Here is a 17,765-nt window from a genome sequence, read left to right on the forward strand (position 1 = left end):
GGTGATCAGATGCATAGCAAGGTTTCTCCATCCTGGATACTTTATAAAATTTGCACCTGATAGTGAAACCCAGCTGGTGGGGTTTATTCCAGATGGGAGAATAGCATTCACAGCTTTTAATCTAATAAAAGCAACACCAAACAAGCATTGAACCACCAATCATCAGGAAAGATGCAAAGATTCGCAGCAAAGATATAATCGGATTAACTCACTGAAGGATACAGAATTCAAGAAGACATTAACAAAAGGAGATCCCCAACAAGTTCTTGACGATTAGGCTTATAATTCAGAAAGCAGAAGAGCTTCTAAAAAGGTAATACTACTTTAGCTTCCATTATTACAAAGAAATGTCTAAGAACTGTTGATCTCCTTAATCCACACTAAGAACATGTACTATGACCATGTTGATAAAACAAATGGAAAAAGGGACAAGCAACCAGCTCCTCCAGATATCCATCGTTATTGTTTAGATGACCATATTGTCACCCTGGGTGCGCATCAGGAAGATGGATCCAGCAAACAAACCAGCAGCCTTTAGCACCTTCTGCAAATGAAAAAACAATAACAAGGTTAGTAAGATGAAGATATTGTCTAAACAACAATGGTACTAAAACACTATAAACAATAAGTAGTTGATCCAAAATTCTTTGAACCAATCACAATACTGACGCTGCCAAGATAATAATTAGCAATAACTTCAAATCCTTTTGCACCCAACAGAAATAAGGATTCCTATTTTGTGACCAAGAAGAGTAGATGGGACATAATAAATATATTAAGGTTCAATTGCCACACCTAATTTACATTTCAGAGTTGGTATCCACCATGGCAGAAATTTAATGTCAAACATAACTCAAGTTAGGAGGATTGACCAGCAAAATAAGATTCACTGTCGCACAGAAATTTGATACATCTCAAGTATAAATTTAAAAGATCCACAGGATCACTGCCATGAATAATTTAACCAACTCTCATCAGAGGGTAAGTTTCATCAACGAAGTAACCAAGGTTTCGACCTAGATTGACTAACCAATCCTAGCAGTTCTTGAACTATCCTATGATAGACTCATGGTACTGGATTCTAGAATGATCCTACGAATTGCGGCCATAGTGCAGAATCAGCAGTTTTATTCAGCATCAAGATTCTGGAAACGCTCAAGAGTGAACACAACAGGAAACAGAGGTGAACACAATGGAACATAGAGGTGGATATATCGACCAGGAGCTGTGGAAATAACGCCACGGCCGTAGCTGTGCACAACCTAGCAGGTTAGTAGTTGCTCTATCAAATTACTAGTAACAACGCCACAGAACACCATCTGCATCCAGGGGCATACACACAGTAATCACCTTACAGAAAGCCAGGTACTAGAAACTCTACATCGATAGCAAGCGCCACGCCCTAATTGTGCCACCATCTCTCAAAGCAGCAGCATGACAGTTCACAATCAAGCTGGACGGAAGCACAACCTAACGCAACAATCAAAAGAGCGGTGACCAACCTAGCTATGCAAATCCAACTTTACTCTGCATCCGTAAGAGCTCGCGAATACTAGGATCCTAGCAGGCAACCCTACAGCAGCAACGCCGGAAGAACATGGTACCGTGAATTAATCAAGTAGGCGACGCATAAATAGCTAGATCGATGGGGGCATAAGAGAGAGAGGAGAGGGGGGGAGAGGGATGCTGACATAGTTGAGCGCCCAGTTCTCCTCGTTGTGGTACTGCGAGTCCCAGAAGGCCTTGATCTTGTCCAGCGCCGCCGCCATGTCCTCCGCTCTCCCTGATTCTCCGGCGAGTTCTAGCAGCTAGGGTTTGTCTTCGCGTGGCTGCGGTTGGATGGATTCGTGTTGAGCTTTTGATGCGCAGCCGAGCCCAGCCCTTGTATGGGTCTGCTGGGCTTTCACGGGAGGCCCAGCCCTTATATGGGTCTGCTGGGCTTTTCACTTCAGGCCCGCGTGCACTCGTATTTGGGCCCAAAGAAGAGCAAAAGAACAAGAGAAATGGCAAAAATAAATCCGACTCCGCTGGGGATCGAACCCAGAATCTCTGGTTTCGTAGACCAGCGCCTTATCCATTGGGCCACGGAGTCACTTGATGAAACAGACAAATTTAGAAACTATCTATACAAACATGTTAATGCATCATATCGTAAGTAAGATCTCTGAGTGCTGCAGAAATCGCCACGTCTCCCGCTTGGATAAATCAGGCAGAGGCCACACTGCCCACACATCATCACCACTTCTCCTGGGAAGGGAACCTTGCACGTCGCCAAGGAGAGAACCATTAGTAGGTACCAGAGCATAGGAAAGGATCCATCGCGACGTACTCGACGACAGCTACCTAGCGGAGGCAATGGCGTCACTCCTGTCGCCGAACACCGTCGGCGCGACCACGGCGAGGCCGAGCACCAGCATCAGTCGAGGCCGTGTCACCGCCATGGCCACCAAGGGCCCCAAGCCCAGCTCCGGCACAAAAAGGTCATCGGTAAGCTCCTAGCGCCTGCCTTTACTTTCAATACGTGTCCAAGAACGCGCGGGCGGCCGGCGATACTGAGCGACGCGCGTCTGTGGCGCATGCAGGGCACGGTGACGGTGTTCCCGGTGTCGGTGGGGAGGCCCGCGGGCCCGCCGCGGCCGGGCACGACCAAGGGGTCGGCGCCGGTGAAGCTGCTGACGAACGTGCAGAAGCTGCGGCTGCTGACCAAGGCGGAGAAGGCGGGCCTGCTGTCGGCGGCGGAGCGCGCGGGGCTGTCGCTGTCGGCGGTGGAGCGGCTCGGGCTGCTGTCCAAGGCGGAGGAGCTCGGGGTGCTGTCGGCCGCCACCGACCCCGGCACCCCCGGCGCGCTGCAGGGCCTCGCGCTGCTGCTGCTCGCCGCCGGCCCCGCCGTCGTCTTCCTCGTCCCCGAGCAGTACCCCTGGGAGGTCGCGCTCCAGGCCGTCGCCGCGCTCGTCAGCGTCGCCGGTGGGTCCGCCGCGTTCGCGGCTTCCAATTTCGTGTCCAGGCTCCAGGGCTCCTCCGGCTGATCGGTCTTCGGTCAGTACTTATGTGGTTTTGGCGCGTTTCTAGCATCAGTAATCGCGTAGAGTTAATCTACTTGTGTAAACATCGGTTGATAACTTGATATATAGTACAGTACGATGCAACCACTTCTACTTGGTTTTTGCTGATGTAGCATATGATATAAGTTGAAGGATTCAGACTTACTTAAAATCGTGAAGGATTTAGACGTGCTTAAAATCATGAAGGATTCAGATAATTCTTCAGACGGCCAGATCGTTCATATGCAAAACTTTGGGGGCTGTGGGAGACGACTATTATTTTTTTGCCATTTTCAGAGAGATGCCGGAAGTTTGTTAAAGTTTCAGTTCATGTTTTTGGATGTGTTTTAGGTCATTTGGGGCAAATAATAATTCATGTATGAGGTTCCGCTGTGATCCCTCGTGGTCGTGGTGAAAATTATCGATGCTAAGCTCAGACAACAAAAGTCCAAACAAGAAGTTGTTTTCAATATAAATGTTTATTTTGTACGTTCTACCTTTTTGGCCAATTTTAGCTAATTATGAGATCTTGGTCTTGGCTAGCCAAATCGTTGATATGAACACTTGAGTACAAATCCACAGACCAACAAACTCCTATTAAAAAAGACAATAAGTTTGCATTTCGTTTACCAATTCCATGATGTGTACGTCAACTTACTGAGAAGTAACATCTCCTAAGCAATATGATATGAGCATATGAAATCAGATTTGTTGAATAGAAACTAGGTTTGTTTGCCTAATTATCAAACTTTTAGTTTTCAGCCAAGTTTGAACATGGTTTTTGCAGTTTGTATGGATTTAAGGATATTTTAAAGGTTGTCGACCCTTAGGATATATTGTTTTCTATATGAGCCTTTTGTACTTTAAAATTGAGACTGTGAGATTCATGGAAAACATTTATATGCATAAAAATTAAAAGGAATCTCAATATGAGCATAAATCCTATTTTAGTGTTTCTTAAATAAGTTTAGTGCATTTTGTCACTATTTACTCGAATTATCAGGAGAAGAGACAAAGACTTAGGCAAAACCTACATTTCATGTGGTCGTTGTGGTGTCAATAGATGGAGGGACCGAAATTTTGAACATAGTGTATTGTTTTTATTTATTTTATATAGATTTATGTGTTATTTGTGATGATGTCTCAACCACGAGAAAAAAGTCACCCTAAATAAAGTCTCACGACTCTATCTTCGTCATTGTGTGGCTATCATGAACAACACGGCCTATATTGGAGAGCATGTGGTGGTTTGTCGCACAGTTCTTTATTTGAAGACCGTATAGTTCATCATCTGGCGCTTGGCCTCTTTGGCAAAGGTGACGACAATGGTGGTGGTAATGGTTCTCATGTTATGTTCTTTTGTGCCCACAAACTTCTTCTCAGACAGGCGGTGGTATTAATTTGTGGTTCGACAACCTGTTTGAAGATGTCTATTCTGGACACATCAGGTTCAACCATATCTAAGGCTCACTAGATGAGAGACTCATCGTATCTTAATTTTTTCAAGAGTAATTAGTGTAACTTGTACATGCTTGATATTCTGCAAGTTTTAAAGCATATGAGGACCGTTAAGATGTTAAAAGAGAGCCAGAGACGATGACTTCAAAGATCTTTTAACACATTTTTTTTAGTTTTATCCAAGATCTTTGAAATTTGTATATTTTTCAGTTAAGTCGGGTTAGTGTAGTCATGTAAATTAATCAACAAAGTCAAACAAGAAAATGATTCTCTTCCCCCATCTCCAAAATTCATGAGTTTATTTCTAATGCATCATCTTAAAGCATCACACCAACGTTGCCTCACTCGCGTGCTCCATCCTATTTCTCGCCTTTAATCAGACCACGCGTCTCCCTCCCCTCTTGCCTCCACCTTGAGAGTCGACTTCCTCTTCCCGGTGTTTCCCTGTTTCTTCTCCGGTGACCGGGTCGACCCTTGTCCATGGTGCTGGCTTGGTTTGGAGTGGTGGCATCGGTAAGCTTCTTCTTCTGAGTCGGTGTGGTGCTGATAGGAAGGAGATATATATCCATGCTGCTATCTGATCCAGGTTGTTGCAGGGAAGATTTGAGCTGCGATTTGGAGATTTCTACATGGTGGTTATGGCAGGCTACTGTGATCCTCGGCTGAAGAGTCGGTCTCTCCAGGCATCGTGGATGGCACGTACTCAACCTCCAATTTGTAGGCCCTTCGAAGGTTTCTTGCCGGTGTTCAACACACTTGCTGCCCCAAGTGGTATTGTCCCCGGAGCTGGCAAAGGTGGCCGGCGATGGAGGCCTTGCTCTTGTGCACTGACGGTCTTGGAGACCATCCTAGGCACTGGCCCAGTCTTCCAACATTAAACCCAAACTATTTGGCCAGTGAAACCGATAAATATTATCCAATTAATGACATCTTTTCTATTCGGCCCATGCTTTTCATTTTGGCTAAACAATCGGCCCCTCCTAGTTTCGGAGGGGTCACGCTCCACCACTGCATGCTCTGGTGGTCAAGAAGAAGCACCCGATTGCTTTTCTTGTAATCAAAAGGCTCATGTAAATTCAGAGGTCTGCTTTGTAATTTTCATTTTCCTTGGTGTCCTCTGTAACTTGTGCCCCACCGACTGAAATGAAGCAACTAGGCCCTTTGGGGCCTTTCCCTCGTTCAAAAAAAGCATCACACCAAAATATATGTTTTCCGAGATTGCTAATGAAGTTGTACTACGTTGCTAATGAAAATCATCTAACTAAAATCGTGCTACTTTTAATTAAGGGAGTAGCCTATGGACATGGTGTTTTTGCTTCTGGGTGCATATATTTAAAATGCATTTCAAAATGCATTACATACTAAATAATGTCAAAATATTTCAAAAGAAAATATTGAGCATAATTTCTGCGTCTTACATGTTCACAAAGTCGTTTCATGAAAAACCGAATTGTCATGTGTCTTGTGCAAAAAATACAAAATTTGATGCTAAAATAAGACATTTTGAGAGGCATTTGTTTGTCTTTTTTGCACAAGCCATGGAAAATGTCAATTTGTTATGAAACTGTAAGTGAGCATGTAGAATGTGGAGATAAATGAGCACAAATTTGTTCCCGAATTTTCTGAAATTTTAAAATTTGTTTTTGAATAAAGAGAGCATCTCCACCTGGGATCAAAAGTGCATTTCTGGTAGCCTATTGCCTATATTCATTTTTTTCAACTAAGTAAAATAAACCTGAGAGCTTACATATTAATTGTGAATTTGTTGAGAGTATAACAAGTGATGCCTAGCCAGACCCTAAAAACTCAAAATACCAGAAAAAGGACCCCTGGTCATTGTAAACGAAGATGGTATTAATTTTGACCAAATTTTCTCCACTGACGAATTAAACCTAACTCAACTTGATGTTTTGGAAAGCAAAGTACAATAAAATTGAAATGCCTAGCCCTACCACAATGCACAATATCATTAAATCATTGATAATCCCCAAGTGTAGGGAATCACCGTAGTAGAATTCGATAATTATTTGAGTGTCGAACCCACGAGTAGTTGAAGGTAAACTATTTATTCTCTAAAATCCTATAACCCACTTATATAGCCCTTCGTGCAAAGCAATATACTAGAGTGTGTAAAGTTGTTTTTACTACTAATTAGAAAATGATGAGGCATCGAAAGTAGAAGCAGGTATCTCAACGAAAGTGTTTAGGATTTTATTTATTTCATTCATTTGGTTGTGATACTTCCAGACAAACATCCTTTTCACAATGGAGGGATGCTTTTTTGTTTTAGCGTAAAATTAATTGACACAAATTTATATAAAATGTTTTCCAAAATCTGAGCTACAATAATTTGAATTAAAGCGATTATCTTTTTATACTCCTTTTAATGATCATTAGTATTTTAATTTTCGGTTTATCTTAACTATTTACCCGAAATTTCTGCAAGTTCAAACTTCAAAGCCACCGCATGGTTATTTACGGCACCTGAGCGTGCGATTGCTTCCGACCCTCTGTCCACTGACAAGCGGGACCCGAAAGTCAGCGATGTGCGGCATAGCCCTCGTCCTCTCCGGCGACCACCTAGTCGTCGCCCCCTCCACCGCCGCCGCCGCCGCCACATACGGAACACGGTTCCCCGACGAGGTACTGTCCCTAGCATTCGCCGCAACCTCTCAAAGCAGAACTAAACCCCTCCCTTGTGGTTTCCCAAGCCCTAAACCCTAATCGAGCCAAGCTGTACACGCGCGTGCAGGGGGAGGGCGTGTCGGTGGGCGAGCTCGAGGAGGCCCTGCGGCGGCGAGGCCCGGATAGCCTTGGACGCCACAGGCTCCACCTTTGCGCGGACGGCACGATCCTTGGGGGTAAGGGTGGCGCACCCCTTCACTAGTAGTATGCTTTGGAGTTTTGGTCGCTCCGGCCATTCCTTATGGCGAGTGTCGTGTGCTGCAGATGGGGTAGGTTGTGACCGTGGAGCCTGGGTTGGAGGCGGTGTGGGCACAACAGAGTTGTGCTTCATTGGTGCCACGCTGCAGCTCAGGGGAGCTGAGCCGGTTTCGCAGCCGCTTGTGGCTCAATCAGGAAATGTTCTAGTGTACAATGGTAATGCTGAACTAAGAACAGTACTCCCTCCGGTTCATATTAATTGACTCTAATATGGATGTATCTAGACATATTTTAGTTCTAGATACATGCATATTGGAGTCAATTAATATGAATCGGAGGGAGTACTATTTTTTTGTTCATTCTTTCGTCACAGATTGATGCCTTCTGATATCTGGCGTATATGCTGTTGTATATTGGGAATTGCACATTTCGCTAGTGATTACTTATAATCAAGCAGCTCCATATTTAGTTGATTATGTTTCTTAACTGATTTGTTGACCAGACTTATATTCAGTACTCAGCGACAGTAATCCTTTTTGAATCGTACGCATATAAGATATATCTTTCTTCAGTACCAGGAAATTCATCTGAAAACCAGACATTGACGTAGCAATGATATTTATTCTTGCTTTCCTTTCATTTAAGTACTGCAGTCATTGCTATACTTGAAATTCTACACTGAACTTGTTATTTTCATTATAAGGTGAGATATACGGAGGAATTGACATTGGCAAAGATCAGAATGACACTCAATCACTTCTGTCTTCACTGGAATCTTGCTGCTCATGTGACCTCCATGCTGTTGATAGTGATGAAGCATACCCTTGCTGTGAGTGTTCAGGGAAATCAGTTCCACAGATCCTCTCAACCATCAAAGGACCATGGGCTTTGATATACTGGCAGGCAGGTAATTGTGATGTTTGACTTGTTTGAATTATGCTGTAGATTCTGTTTCCTAACATCCAGGTCACTTTGAACTTCCAGGCAGACTCAAAAACATTGTGGTTTGGCCGGGATGCATTTGGGAGAAGGAGCCTCTTGGTACACTGGCCCACTCCTGATGATTCACGTTTTATATTATCATCAGTATCACCCCCTTCGTTATCAGGGAATAAATCTGGTAAGATAAGCGTAATTTCTTGTTTCTATCTTAGTATCTTATCAATGGTTTGTTCATCCTCCTTTTCGAAAATTTGAAAAAATTTGTGAATATAAAATAAGCTGTGATGTTGCATCTGATGTTTCTGATTCTGTACATGTGTTGAATGTTGCAACTCATATCTAATTGTGCATGCCCATTCTCATATATAAACTCTCTTCACTCCTACAGCAACGGAGGTAATTGGATTGGAGTCAGGGGCAGACCCTGATTTTTCTGGCGGTACCAAAGTTAGCTACTGGGAAGAGCTTCCTTGTGGGATATACAGCATTCACCTGAAAAGGCTTGAGAATATTGCCGCATGTATGAAGGAAGGACGTTTTGTCGAAGTTAGAAAACATGACTGGACGGATTGTTGTTTGCACACATTAATACGATGGGAGAGAAAATCGACTGTTCCTACTACCTCTGTCCCGGGCAAGAGTTCTGTTGACGAAGGCAACCAGCAACTGTCCCCGAGTTTCAGAAACTCGAAAAAAGTTGCAGATAGTACAAATGTTGGGCTTGAGAAAAGAGATCTCCCGAACTGCATAACACAGTCAGGTGCATGAAATGTTTGCGAGAAATTATGAAATCATTTAACTTTAAAGTTGTTAATGCTGATACCTCTTTTATATTTTTTCAGTACATAGAGTATTGATTGCACTAAGAGAATCTGTAATGCTGCGAACTAACATGAACAGACTGTATGAGGTCAGTAGCGAACACTTAAGTTCTAACTTCTACCCCTTGAAATATCGTCTTCTTTTTAACAACTCCACCAGCCTAATAATGATTTGACACTTTCATCATTGAAATGGCTCTATCTTCTTTCTTGCAATGCTTCTACCTTTTCTCATGTTGCATTTTTCGTTAGCTAGTCTACCAGGCTAACGTTACAGGGTCCTTGCCTTTGACAGGGTGATCTAAATAAACTCAAGGATGAGGAGTTGGCTCCGATAGCAATCCTTTTCTCTGGTGGCTTGGACTCCATGATACTTGCAGCATTACTAGACCATTGCCTTGATTCTAAATGTATGTTCAAGCCTGTTGCTTTGACTACATTTTATTTATGACTATCTTCTTTTGAACATATAGTGAGGAAGTTAGCTGCTTAATGGTACTCCACAAAATATTGGTTTTGAGGAAAATTAACTAAGATTTTGAGCAGGGACAATCGATTTGCTGAATGTCAGTTTTGACGGCCAGCTTGCTCCAGATAGGGTTTCTTCACTGGCAGGACTGAGGGAGCTACAAAGAATCTCCCCTCTGCGGAGGTGATTTGACCTGAACATTACATGTTATTTGCCTTGACGGCTTGTATTTAGTGCTGAACATAGATGACTTATACTGATGCTTGTTTGCACATATCAGTGCACCCATCATGTTTCTGTTCAAAACTAATTCTGGACTCAGTTTCTGGCACTCGTGTTATAGCCTAATGAATTCTTCATACATGAGGACCCTTATGACGTTTCTTTTGCACGCCTTCTATCCAGCTGATAATTAATATGCTTAAATGTCCATAATCTGTCATCTGCATCCTGCATTATTTCACTGTTGTGATTCCTTAGTGACTCGTTATCTTCATCTTCTGCTTTGGTTCTCATGTTAGCTGCAAATAGTTTGTCATTTTAATTGGAGTGATTGATTCTGTTATCCTTGTATCATTCACTTATTCATCGACCTTTTTCTTCTGCAACATTTTATTTACCATGTCAGCCAAAATTATGCTCATGCATATGTCTATTCTATGGAAAATAAATTTGTATACAGTACTTTTTTTTGACCCTTAAGAAATTTGTATACTGATCTGACTAGTTCTAAATGAAGTGTTTGATATGATTTTCATCTCACTATCTTACTTGCAGATGGCGGCTTGTTGAGATCGACACTGATTTGGCCAACTTGAAAGGGGAAAGTGAACACGTGATGTCACTAATACACCCTTCAAATACCTATATGGTGCGTACCTTCCTAGATCCTATTCCTACTAATGCTTTGTTAGGTTAGTTTCGTTAGTTTACAATGCTGAGGCCCAAATAACATCTGAATTATTGGAATTATCCATGTAGCTGCTCTCAATTTAAATCAGGATTTGAATTTTGGAGTGGTGTTGTAAACAGCGCATCATCCATTTTTTTTTTCCATTTGACAATATAAAATAAAGATAACGTGTCAGGACCATCTTTTATTTTGGGATAACATATAATAAAAGTTGGAGTTTAGTACTGGTCTAATAGACTATTGCTGGAGAGGCAGTTTAGAAGGATAAGTTTAAGGTAGGATTTGACATGGAATTTGCATTTAGTCCCGATCCCTTGTTTAGGGACAATAAACTATTCACGGATTTTATTTGTAGATTTAACACATCCTAATTTATGATGAAACACTTAGATTTATGTATCTTTCTTTCAGCAACAATGCTGATCGAATTCCCAACCCCTTCAGGCCTTCACTGATTTGTAATGGTGGAAGTTGGACTGTCTTTCAGTACTCATCCAACTTAAATTCGCATGCCCATCTACCTCAGCACCCAAATTCCCTATGTCTTTTAACCAAGTTTATTTATAAAAAATACCTATAGGTTATGATCTTTGTTCAATATGGTGGTGGCATCTTCCTAAGGTGTGGGAGATTATGTTTTAAGAGGCTACAGTAGGATTTGTGTTGGACTGGTGGGAGTAGAATTCGGAACACCCTTTGGCATCCTTGAGACCACTTTTCACCATAGTTGCATAATATGACACAATCATCTTCATGTGGGTGTACTACCTACTAAATAGTAGATATACAGAGTAATATCTAAAATTGCAGCTCTATTGAGTTTCTGACGTCTGCACATATCTGTTTAATTTGAAAATATGGGCTGTTGGTAATCTTTTACGCTTGTGCTCCTGGTAAATTCAGTAGAGTTTTTTTTTTTTTTTTGCGATAAGGTAAATTCAGTAGAGTTAAAATGCTGGATCTCTTACACAGGATTTGAACATTGGTATAGCCCTATGGTTGGCTGCTAGTGGGGATGGTTGGGTGAATGGGCAAGACGGTCATCGCTACAAGTACAAGTCAACATCTAGAGTTCTTTTAGTCGGTTCTGGAGCTGATGAGCAGTGTGCAGGTTATGGTAGACATCGTACTAAATATAGAGTTGGAGGGTATGTATGCATCGATTTGATCTACTGCATGTTATATAATGTGAATACCATTTGAGATATTTTTGCGTAGACATTGCAAGAATTATATTAATATTTTTTTGTACACCTATTTAGATGGGTTTCACTGGATGCGGAAATGAGACTAGATGTGCAAAGAATCTGGAAAAGAAATATGGGAAGAGATGATAGGTGCATTTCTGACCATGGCAAAGAGGTATATTTGTTATGCTTTAGGAATTAAACTGGTCCGCATTTTACAGGACGGCTTTGGTGTTAGGCTTTTAGGTTTTAGCGGCTGATGTTTGTCGATGTTCACACTGCAGGCTCGTTTTCCATTTCTCGATGAGAATGTGATAAAAACTTTGCTGGAAATTCCACTATGGGAGATAGCTAATCTTGATGAACCTGCGGGGAAGGGTGATAAGAAGATTCTGAGAGAGGTTTGTATTTCGTTTTGTGTTAAGTCTATATGGAAGACATCGTAGTCTGATTTCAATATTTCGTTTGCCATAACTCTATATATTGAAGTTGGTACATGTAGTATGATTTCCATCCTATTTTGCTGATCCAATATCTGTGGCAATTTTGAAGGTTGCAAAGCTGCTGGGCTTACAAGAAGCCTCTTTTCTGCCAAAGCGAGCAATCCAGGTACATAATTTGTAACCATTTGTTCCCTTCAGCAGAATAATTGTAGTACTCAGAGCTCTCTCCCATTCCATCTGATTTGTGCTGGAAACTTATATGTGTGCTCACTCCCATTCCATCTGATGCTGTATGCAGTTTGGTTCGAGAATAGCAAGGGAATCGAACCGCAAGAACTTTGGCAGCAACCGGGCCGCGAACCAGGCGTCAGCAGGAAGCGTGGAGGTTCACAAGCGTAACCACTGACGGAGTCCCCCCATCATCGCAAACAGAGGACGCTGGATGCTGCACTGCCACATGCTCACCGCAGCATGGGGTCGCCATGGTTGGGTTTCGCCGGTCAGTTCGGCCGATGTGGCTTGTAGTAGTCGGCATGAATGAAGCATGCCGTGCTGTATCACCCGTGAAAATTTTGTTCCTTTTTATACCGTCTCAGTCATTGAACCATGGTCACAGAAGAACATATGAAAGTTGTTTCTGTTCTGTAACTGCAAAAAAAAAAAAAAAACTGTAACTGGGCTAGCTGTGCTTTGTGGAGGCCCGTAGGCAGAACCCCGTGAGGAACACGGCGTCCATCCACGCTGGAAAGAGTCCACGGCGGACAGCCAACCGTCCGCCGACATGTGTAGCCGTGTCCGCTACGCGCACCCGGACTCGCGCACACGGGGATCCGCACGCCCTCCTCTATAAAGTCAAGCGGCCTCGCTCATCCCTTCTCCCCCTCAAAGCCTTCCTTCGTCTCCACCCAAGCTCGGATCGGAGCCCACCCCAATTCTTCTCTCTCCCCAAACCCTAAATCCCCAACGGTCTCCTCCTCCCAAACCCCGCCAAACCCTGCTCCCCCTCCCGATTTCCCGCCCAATCCCCGCTCGGGTTCCGCCGCGTCGTCCAATTCGAATCCCACCGAGGGACCTCGAGCTCGAGGCGGGCGGGAGGGCGGTCGGTCGCGCGATTCCGGCGCGCGGCCGCGTGTAGCACCCCCGGTTCCGGCCCGGATGCCGGCGCGGACGGCGCGTGCGGAGCAGAGATCTAACCCTAGCTCCGGATCTGGGACCGCCACGCCCTCCAGCTGCTCGACGGCATGACCCGCCGCGAATCCGCACCACCATGAGCGACCACGGCCGCGGCAACGGCAACGGGGACGAGTACGGGCGGGCGATGGCGCGCGCGGCGGTGGCGCAGGCGCTGGAAGCCGCGGGCTTCGACTGCACGCACCGCTCGGCCGTGGACGCGCTCGTCGACGTGCTCCTCCGCTACATCACGCACCTGGGCCGCGCCGCCGCGTTCCACGCGAACCTGGCGGGCCGCACGCACGCCAACGAGTGCGACGTCATCCAGTCGCTCGAGGAGATCGGGGCCGACTTCGACGGCTTCGCGGGCGCCGGCACCCACTCCGCAACCCGCTGCCTGGCCGGGTCCGCCGTCGTGCGGGACCTCGCGGCCTTCGTCGACGCCAAGGACGAGCTGCCCTTCGCGCGCCCGCTGCCCCGCTTCCCCGTGCCCTGCGCGCCGCTGCCCGCGCCCAGCTTCGCGGCCGCCGGGCGGGACGCCGGGGGGTTGCGGCACGTGCCCGACTGGCTCCCCGCGTTCCCCGACCCGCACACCTACGTCCGCACCGAGGTCTGGAGCAAGCAGGCCGCCCGGGACCGGGTCGACATGGTCGAGCAGGTGCGGCAGCGCCGCAAGGCCGAGAAATCCCTGCTCAGCTTGCAGCAGCGGCTCGCCCTCGCCGGCGCCGACGGGTTCCGCCCAGCAATTTCCAACCATCCCACTACTCCTACACCAAAGGGAAAAGAGATACAACTCGCTGGGACCAAGAGGAACCCGTTCCTCGAGCCCGCATTGCCGCCCGGTTACAATAATGTTCCAGAGCTCGACATGCCGCCGGAGCGAAAGAAGCTTTCTATCCTCGAAGCGTTTGCGCCGGCGATTCAGGGGGCGGATGCCATGGAGATCGACTCTGGGACAGGCTGGGACCAGGGTCAGAACCGGAAGAGCATCGTGCCGAAGGAGAGGGCACCCGTGCGCCTGAAGATTGGCATAGACAGGAAGCCGCTGGCCGCAGCCCTGAATTCGCAGTCGGTGGATTTGAGGGAGGATCCCTCGTTTTTGAAGGAGGAAATAAAGGATGACCGCAAGCGGAGGGCTGGGATGATACTGAGGGCGTCGATGGAGAACCCGCAGGAACTTCCCCAGCTTTAGTCTGGCTGCTGGAAGGACTGCATTGCCCAGAATGGTGGAGTTGCATTAAGGGGAGCTGAAATGTGGGATTAGGGGATCTATATGTGATCAGTTCAGTTTATGGTGGATCTTCAGTTTGCGAAATCTTGAGGTACGTTGAATTATTTTGCTTGTGGTAATTAGTGCTGTCTATCAGTTGCTTTAGGTTTCCATCCACTTAAACTGAACATAATGATTTGAGATTGGGCTGGTTATCAGCCAATGATACACCATTGTAGTAACTAATCTAAGTAGACTCCCCCCTTTGTTGTAGACATGGCACATTATACGATGGAACTTGAGATTCACCTTTCAGTTAGGACTTGCTGTGTTTCTGTATGCACCTTTCAGCTAGGGCTTCCTGTGTTTGTATGCTTAATAATTTTTTATCAGCTAGATGAAATTTGAGAACCATCAAGAATTATTCTGCCACCCTGTTACTGTTATAAGACATTTATAAAGAGATACATAGTAAGTAAATAACTGTATTTGATGAAGAGGAACACCACCGTTAGTGGTCTAGATAAGCGACATGTGCTCATCAATATTACCTATCAAATGATAGTAAAGATTCTCCTGATTAGTCTCCCTTTTTGTAAGTTATAGTAGTTTGATTGATTAAATATCTAAGAAGTTAGATATACCTATTAATGAAGAGAAGGATTATCCTGTGTGGTTTATTGGAATATAGGAAGTTGTGTGATAGTACTGTGGTACATACAAGAGGGGTCCATATCTATGGGAAGAGCTCTTATCTCTGTATTGGAATATAGTAAAGATTCTCCTGATTAGTCTCCCTTTTTTGACGGGTAGGAGTAAGTTATAGCATGTACACCAAAAATTATACGGAGTAGTAGTTTGATTGATTAAACAACTAAGTTAGAAATATCTACTGATGAAGAGTAGGATTAGCCTATGTTGACCCTGTGGGCAACGTAATCGTGTTGTGGTGGCAATGTGGTTTGTTGCAATATAGGAAGTTGTGTGATACTGTGATACACACAAGAGTATTGGTCTGTATCTATGGGAATAACTCTTACCTCTGTATGATGCACACAAGAGGATTGGTCTGTATCTATGGGAAGAGCTCTTACCTCTGTATGATACACACAAGAGGATTGGTCTGTATCTATGGGAAGAACTCTTACCTCTGTATGATACACACAAGATGATTGGTCTGTATCTATAGGAAGAGCTCCTATCTCTGTATGATCATTAGCCTGCAACTCAGACTTCAATAAAACACTGAACATAATTTTTTTCATTCGGTAGAGGTGTTCTATTCTTAGTTAGTTACGTAAATATAGGCTTCAGTTCTACACCTGCAAGGGGTACCACTACAGGTTTGTTTGCAGCTGAGTGTTGATGCTGCATGTACAAAACCAAGGTTTGATAAGTGCTAGTTTTGCCTCTGGCTAGAGTCTATTTCGTCTAAGCGCAATCCTAGGCGCACAGACAGCACGATTGAGTGCTACTACCTCTGTCCGGATTTAATTGACTTCACTCAATACGTTATTTGTTCATTAGATTTCTCTCCCCCACGTCGATTAAATAGGAACGGAGGGAGTAGGCGTTTTGCTGTCACCTATCCCTAGGCGCACCTCTTTTAATAATGCTAAAACTCGGTAAGCTAGCACAAAATTCTATTTGTAGGTAGTTAGGTAAAATATGGTAAATCCCTACCTTTAGTGCTTACACATGTACTACATGTGTGGGGTACCACTACACCTGTTTGCGTAGCTGAGTGCTGCTGCTGCTTGTGCTAAATGCTCGGTAGGCTAGCATTTCTGTATATAGTCTGTACGTGGGTTTGTGTTAAACTATTTTTGTCTACGAATTGCATGGAGAATATTATGGTAATGGACAGACTAACCAGGAGCTAGCTTGTCATATTGTTCAGAATTCATATATCGGCTGTAAAACTATTGGCTATACAGATAATAAATCAGAGATAGACACAGCTGGTACAGTATTTAACACTTTTGTGGACACCAAACAACAAATGCAATAGTTGGAATTATTCAGCATTTGCTGAATGTGTTGTTGAAGAAGACAGCTATCTCTACTGTTTGACAACTCAGTTATAGGAATATGTGTAACTACCTATGTCTAATTATTTCATCATTTCTGACTAGGTATTTGGTGATTTATGCAGGCCAGGCATCCAATGATGCAACCTTTACTGGAACATCAACCTTGGTAGCCTGCACCCAGTCTCTCGTGTCAGCATCAGCTTTGGGATCCCCAGACACTGATAGATTTTGTAGTTCCTGCTTGTCCCTACACTCCCCTGGAATGAAGCGAGCCTTTTTTCGCAAGGAGCTGATTTTGGAGACATCCAGAGCATGATGCTCCTCCTTTGTGTAGCTAGAAAGATGGAGCGGGGATGTTTGTACAAAAACTGACATAATTTTCCTGACCAATGCCTCGTCTCAACAAGATGGATATATGTACTGATTTGATTGATTTGTCTCTCGATCCAAGCTAATGGAGCTGCATGATTAGTACTGCTGCAATTTGTAATTGGAGCCTGTTGATTAGTTTGCTGGAAGCTGTAACGGCACTGTACTATATCATCATTCTTTTGGCCTGTTTTCAGCTGTGTAACGAATTTGAGCCGAGAATCCCCATTATTCCAAATACAATGCATCCTGGACTCCTGCTGACTCTTGTCATGGCTTATGGGCACCTTTTAATGCTGGCGACGCTTCATTGAGAATTTGGCCCCGATGGACCTTGCTGTAGTTTTCAAATAAATATTTATTTGGAATGAGACTCAATATCAGGGGACACTGGCACTCTAGGGGCTATTGTAGTCGGCATTGAGTTGTCTTCGAATTCTTTGCTTTTGATTGATTAGCCTCCTACAAGGACAATCAAGTAGATTGCTTGACATGGACAGAGAACACATTCAAGCCTCCTACAAGGACAATCAAGAAGATTGCTTGACAACCATGTGGTATACGTGGATAGCAACTAAACAATTGGTATACAAACAAAAAGTAGATTGCTTGACATGGACAGAGAACACATTCAAAGGCTATGTTCCAAATTCGTGACATCAAGAGTGACCCCCATAGCAACACAATAGAGCATTTTCACCGGTGACCATAGCAACCCAATAGTTTTATTGGGGTTCGCGTTGTTTTTGAGCTACATTAGCGTCGAAGTGCGCTATTATTTTATTGGGGTCAGTGTTGTTTTTGAGCTACATTAGCATCCTCCAAA

At 44.3% G+C, this 17,765-nt stretch overlaps 4 protein-coding genes and 1 non-coding gene across 5 annotated transcripts; 3 read left to right on the forward strand and 2 right to left on the reverse strand.

The window, feature by feature from the left end:
* Positions 1-180: 180 nt before the first annotated feature.
* On the reverse strand, positions 181-1,839 carry LOC124653653 (mitochondrial import receptor subunit TOM5 homolog). The gene is made up of 2 exons (XM_047192723.1): positions 1,692-1,839; positions 181-544 (listed from the first exon to the last, which is right to left on the reverse strand). Exons 1-2 carry the CDS (start codon positions 1,767-1,769, stop codon positions 467-469), a joined length of 156 nt encoding a protein of 51 aa, XP_047048679.1. The 5' UTR covers positions 1,770-1,839; the 3' UTR covers positions 181-466.
* Positions 1,840-2,019: 180 nt separating this feature from the next.
* On the reverse strand, positions 2,020-2,092 carry TRNAR-ACG. The gene has a single exon. It is a non-coding gene; the product is annotated as a tRNA-Arg (tRNA).
* An 89-nt stretch (positions 2,093-2,181) lies between these two features.
* On the forward strand, positions 2,182-3,074 carry LOC124657742. Its single transcript, XM_047196257.1, has 2 exons — positions 2,182-2,487; positions 2,583-3,074. The coding sequence occupies exons 1-2, from the start codon at positions 2,356-2,358 to the stop codon at positions 3,024-3,026; spliced, it is 576 nt and encodes a 191-aa protein (XP_047052213.1). The 5' UTR covers positions 2,182-2,355; the 3' UTR covers positions 3,027-3,074.
* A 3,969-nt stretch (positions 3,075-7,043) lies between these two features.
* LOC124652856 (asparagine synthetase domain-containing protein C4F6.11c) lies at positions 7,044-12,634 on the forward strand. Its single transcript, XM_047191899.1, has 15 exons — positions 7,044-7,142; positions 7,252-7,366; positions 7,449-7,598; positions 8,086-8,289; positions 8,371-8,502; positions 8,713-9,084; positions 9,167-9,234; positions 9,441-9,555; positions 9,692-9,797; positions 10,392-10,485; positions 11,500-11,675; positions 11,790-11,889; positions 11,999-12,115; positions 12,267-12,323; positions 12,456-12,634. The coding sequence occupies exons 1-15, from the start codon at positions 7,044-7,046 to the stop codon at positions 12,561-12,563; spliced, it is 2,013 nt and encodes a 670-aa protein (XP_047047855.1). The 3' UTR covers positions 12,564-12,634.
* Positions 12,635-12,763: 129 nt separating this feature from the next.
* LOC124655965 (transcription initiation factor TFIID subunit 8-like) lies at positions 12,764-17,197 on the forward strand. The gene is given in 4 exon segments (XM_047194786.1): positions 12,764-12,801; positions 13,242-13,297; positions 13,300-14,649; positions 16,693-17,197. Coding segments are annotated over 3 exon segments (1,314 nt in total). The 3' UTR covers positions 14,520-14,649; positions 16,693-17,197.
* The last annotated feature ends 568 nt before the right edge of the window (positions 17,198-17,765 follow it).

The sequence above is a fragment of the Lolium rigidum genome, chromosome 5 (assembly GCF_022539505.1).
Source record: "Lolium rigidum isolate FL_2022 chromosome 5, APGP_CSIRO_Lrig_0.1, whole genome shotgun sequence".
Classification (NCBI taxonomy): domain Eukaryota; kingdom Viridiplantae; phylum Streptophyta; class Magnoliopsida; order Poales; family Poaceae; genus Lolium; species Lolium rigidum.

Bases quoted from the DNA above. Each gene is read 5' to 3' on its own strand.
- LOC124657742 (XM_047196257.1), top strand. From the start codon at position 2,356: ATGGCGTCACTCCTGTCGCCGAACACCGTCGGCGCGACCACGGCGAGG. The intron at 2,488-2,582 runs GTAAGCTCCTAG...TGGCGCATGCAG, and splicing joins CCGGCACAAAAAGGTCATCG to GGCACGGTGACGGTGTTCCC.
- LOC124653653 (XM_047192723.1), bottom strand. From the start codon at position 1,769: ATGGCGGCGGCGCTGGACAAGATCAAGGCCTTCTGGGACTCGCAGTAC. The intron at 545-1,691 runs GTCAGCATCCCT...TTTCATTTGCAG, and splicing joins AGAACTGGGCGCTCAACTAT to AAGGTGCTAAAGGCTGCTGG.
- LOC124652856 (XM_047191899.1), top strand. From the start codon at position 7,044: ATGTGCGGCATAGCCCTCGTCCTCTCCGGCGACCACCTAGTCGTCGCC. The intron at 7,599-8,085 runs GTAATGCTGAAC...TTTCATTATAAG, and splicing joins AAATGTTCTAGTGTACAATG to GTGAGATATACGGAGGAATT. The intron at 9,235-9,440 runs GTCAGTAGCGAA...TGCCTTTGACAG, and splicing joins ACATGAACAGACTGTATGAG to GGTGATCTAAATAAACTCAA.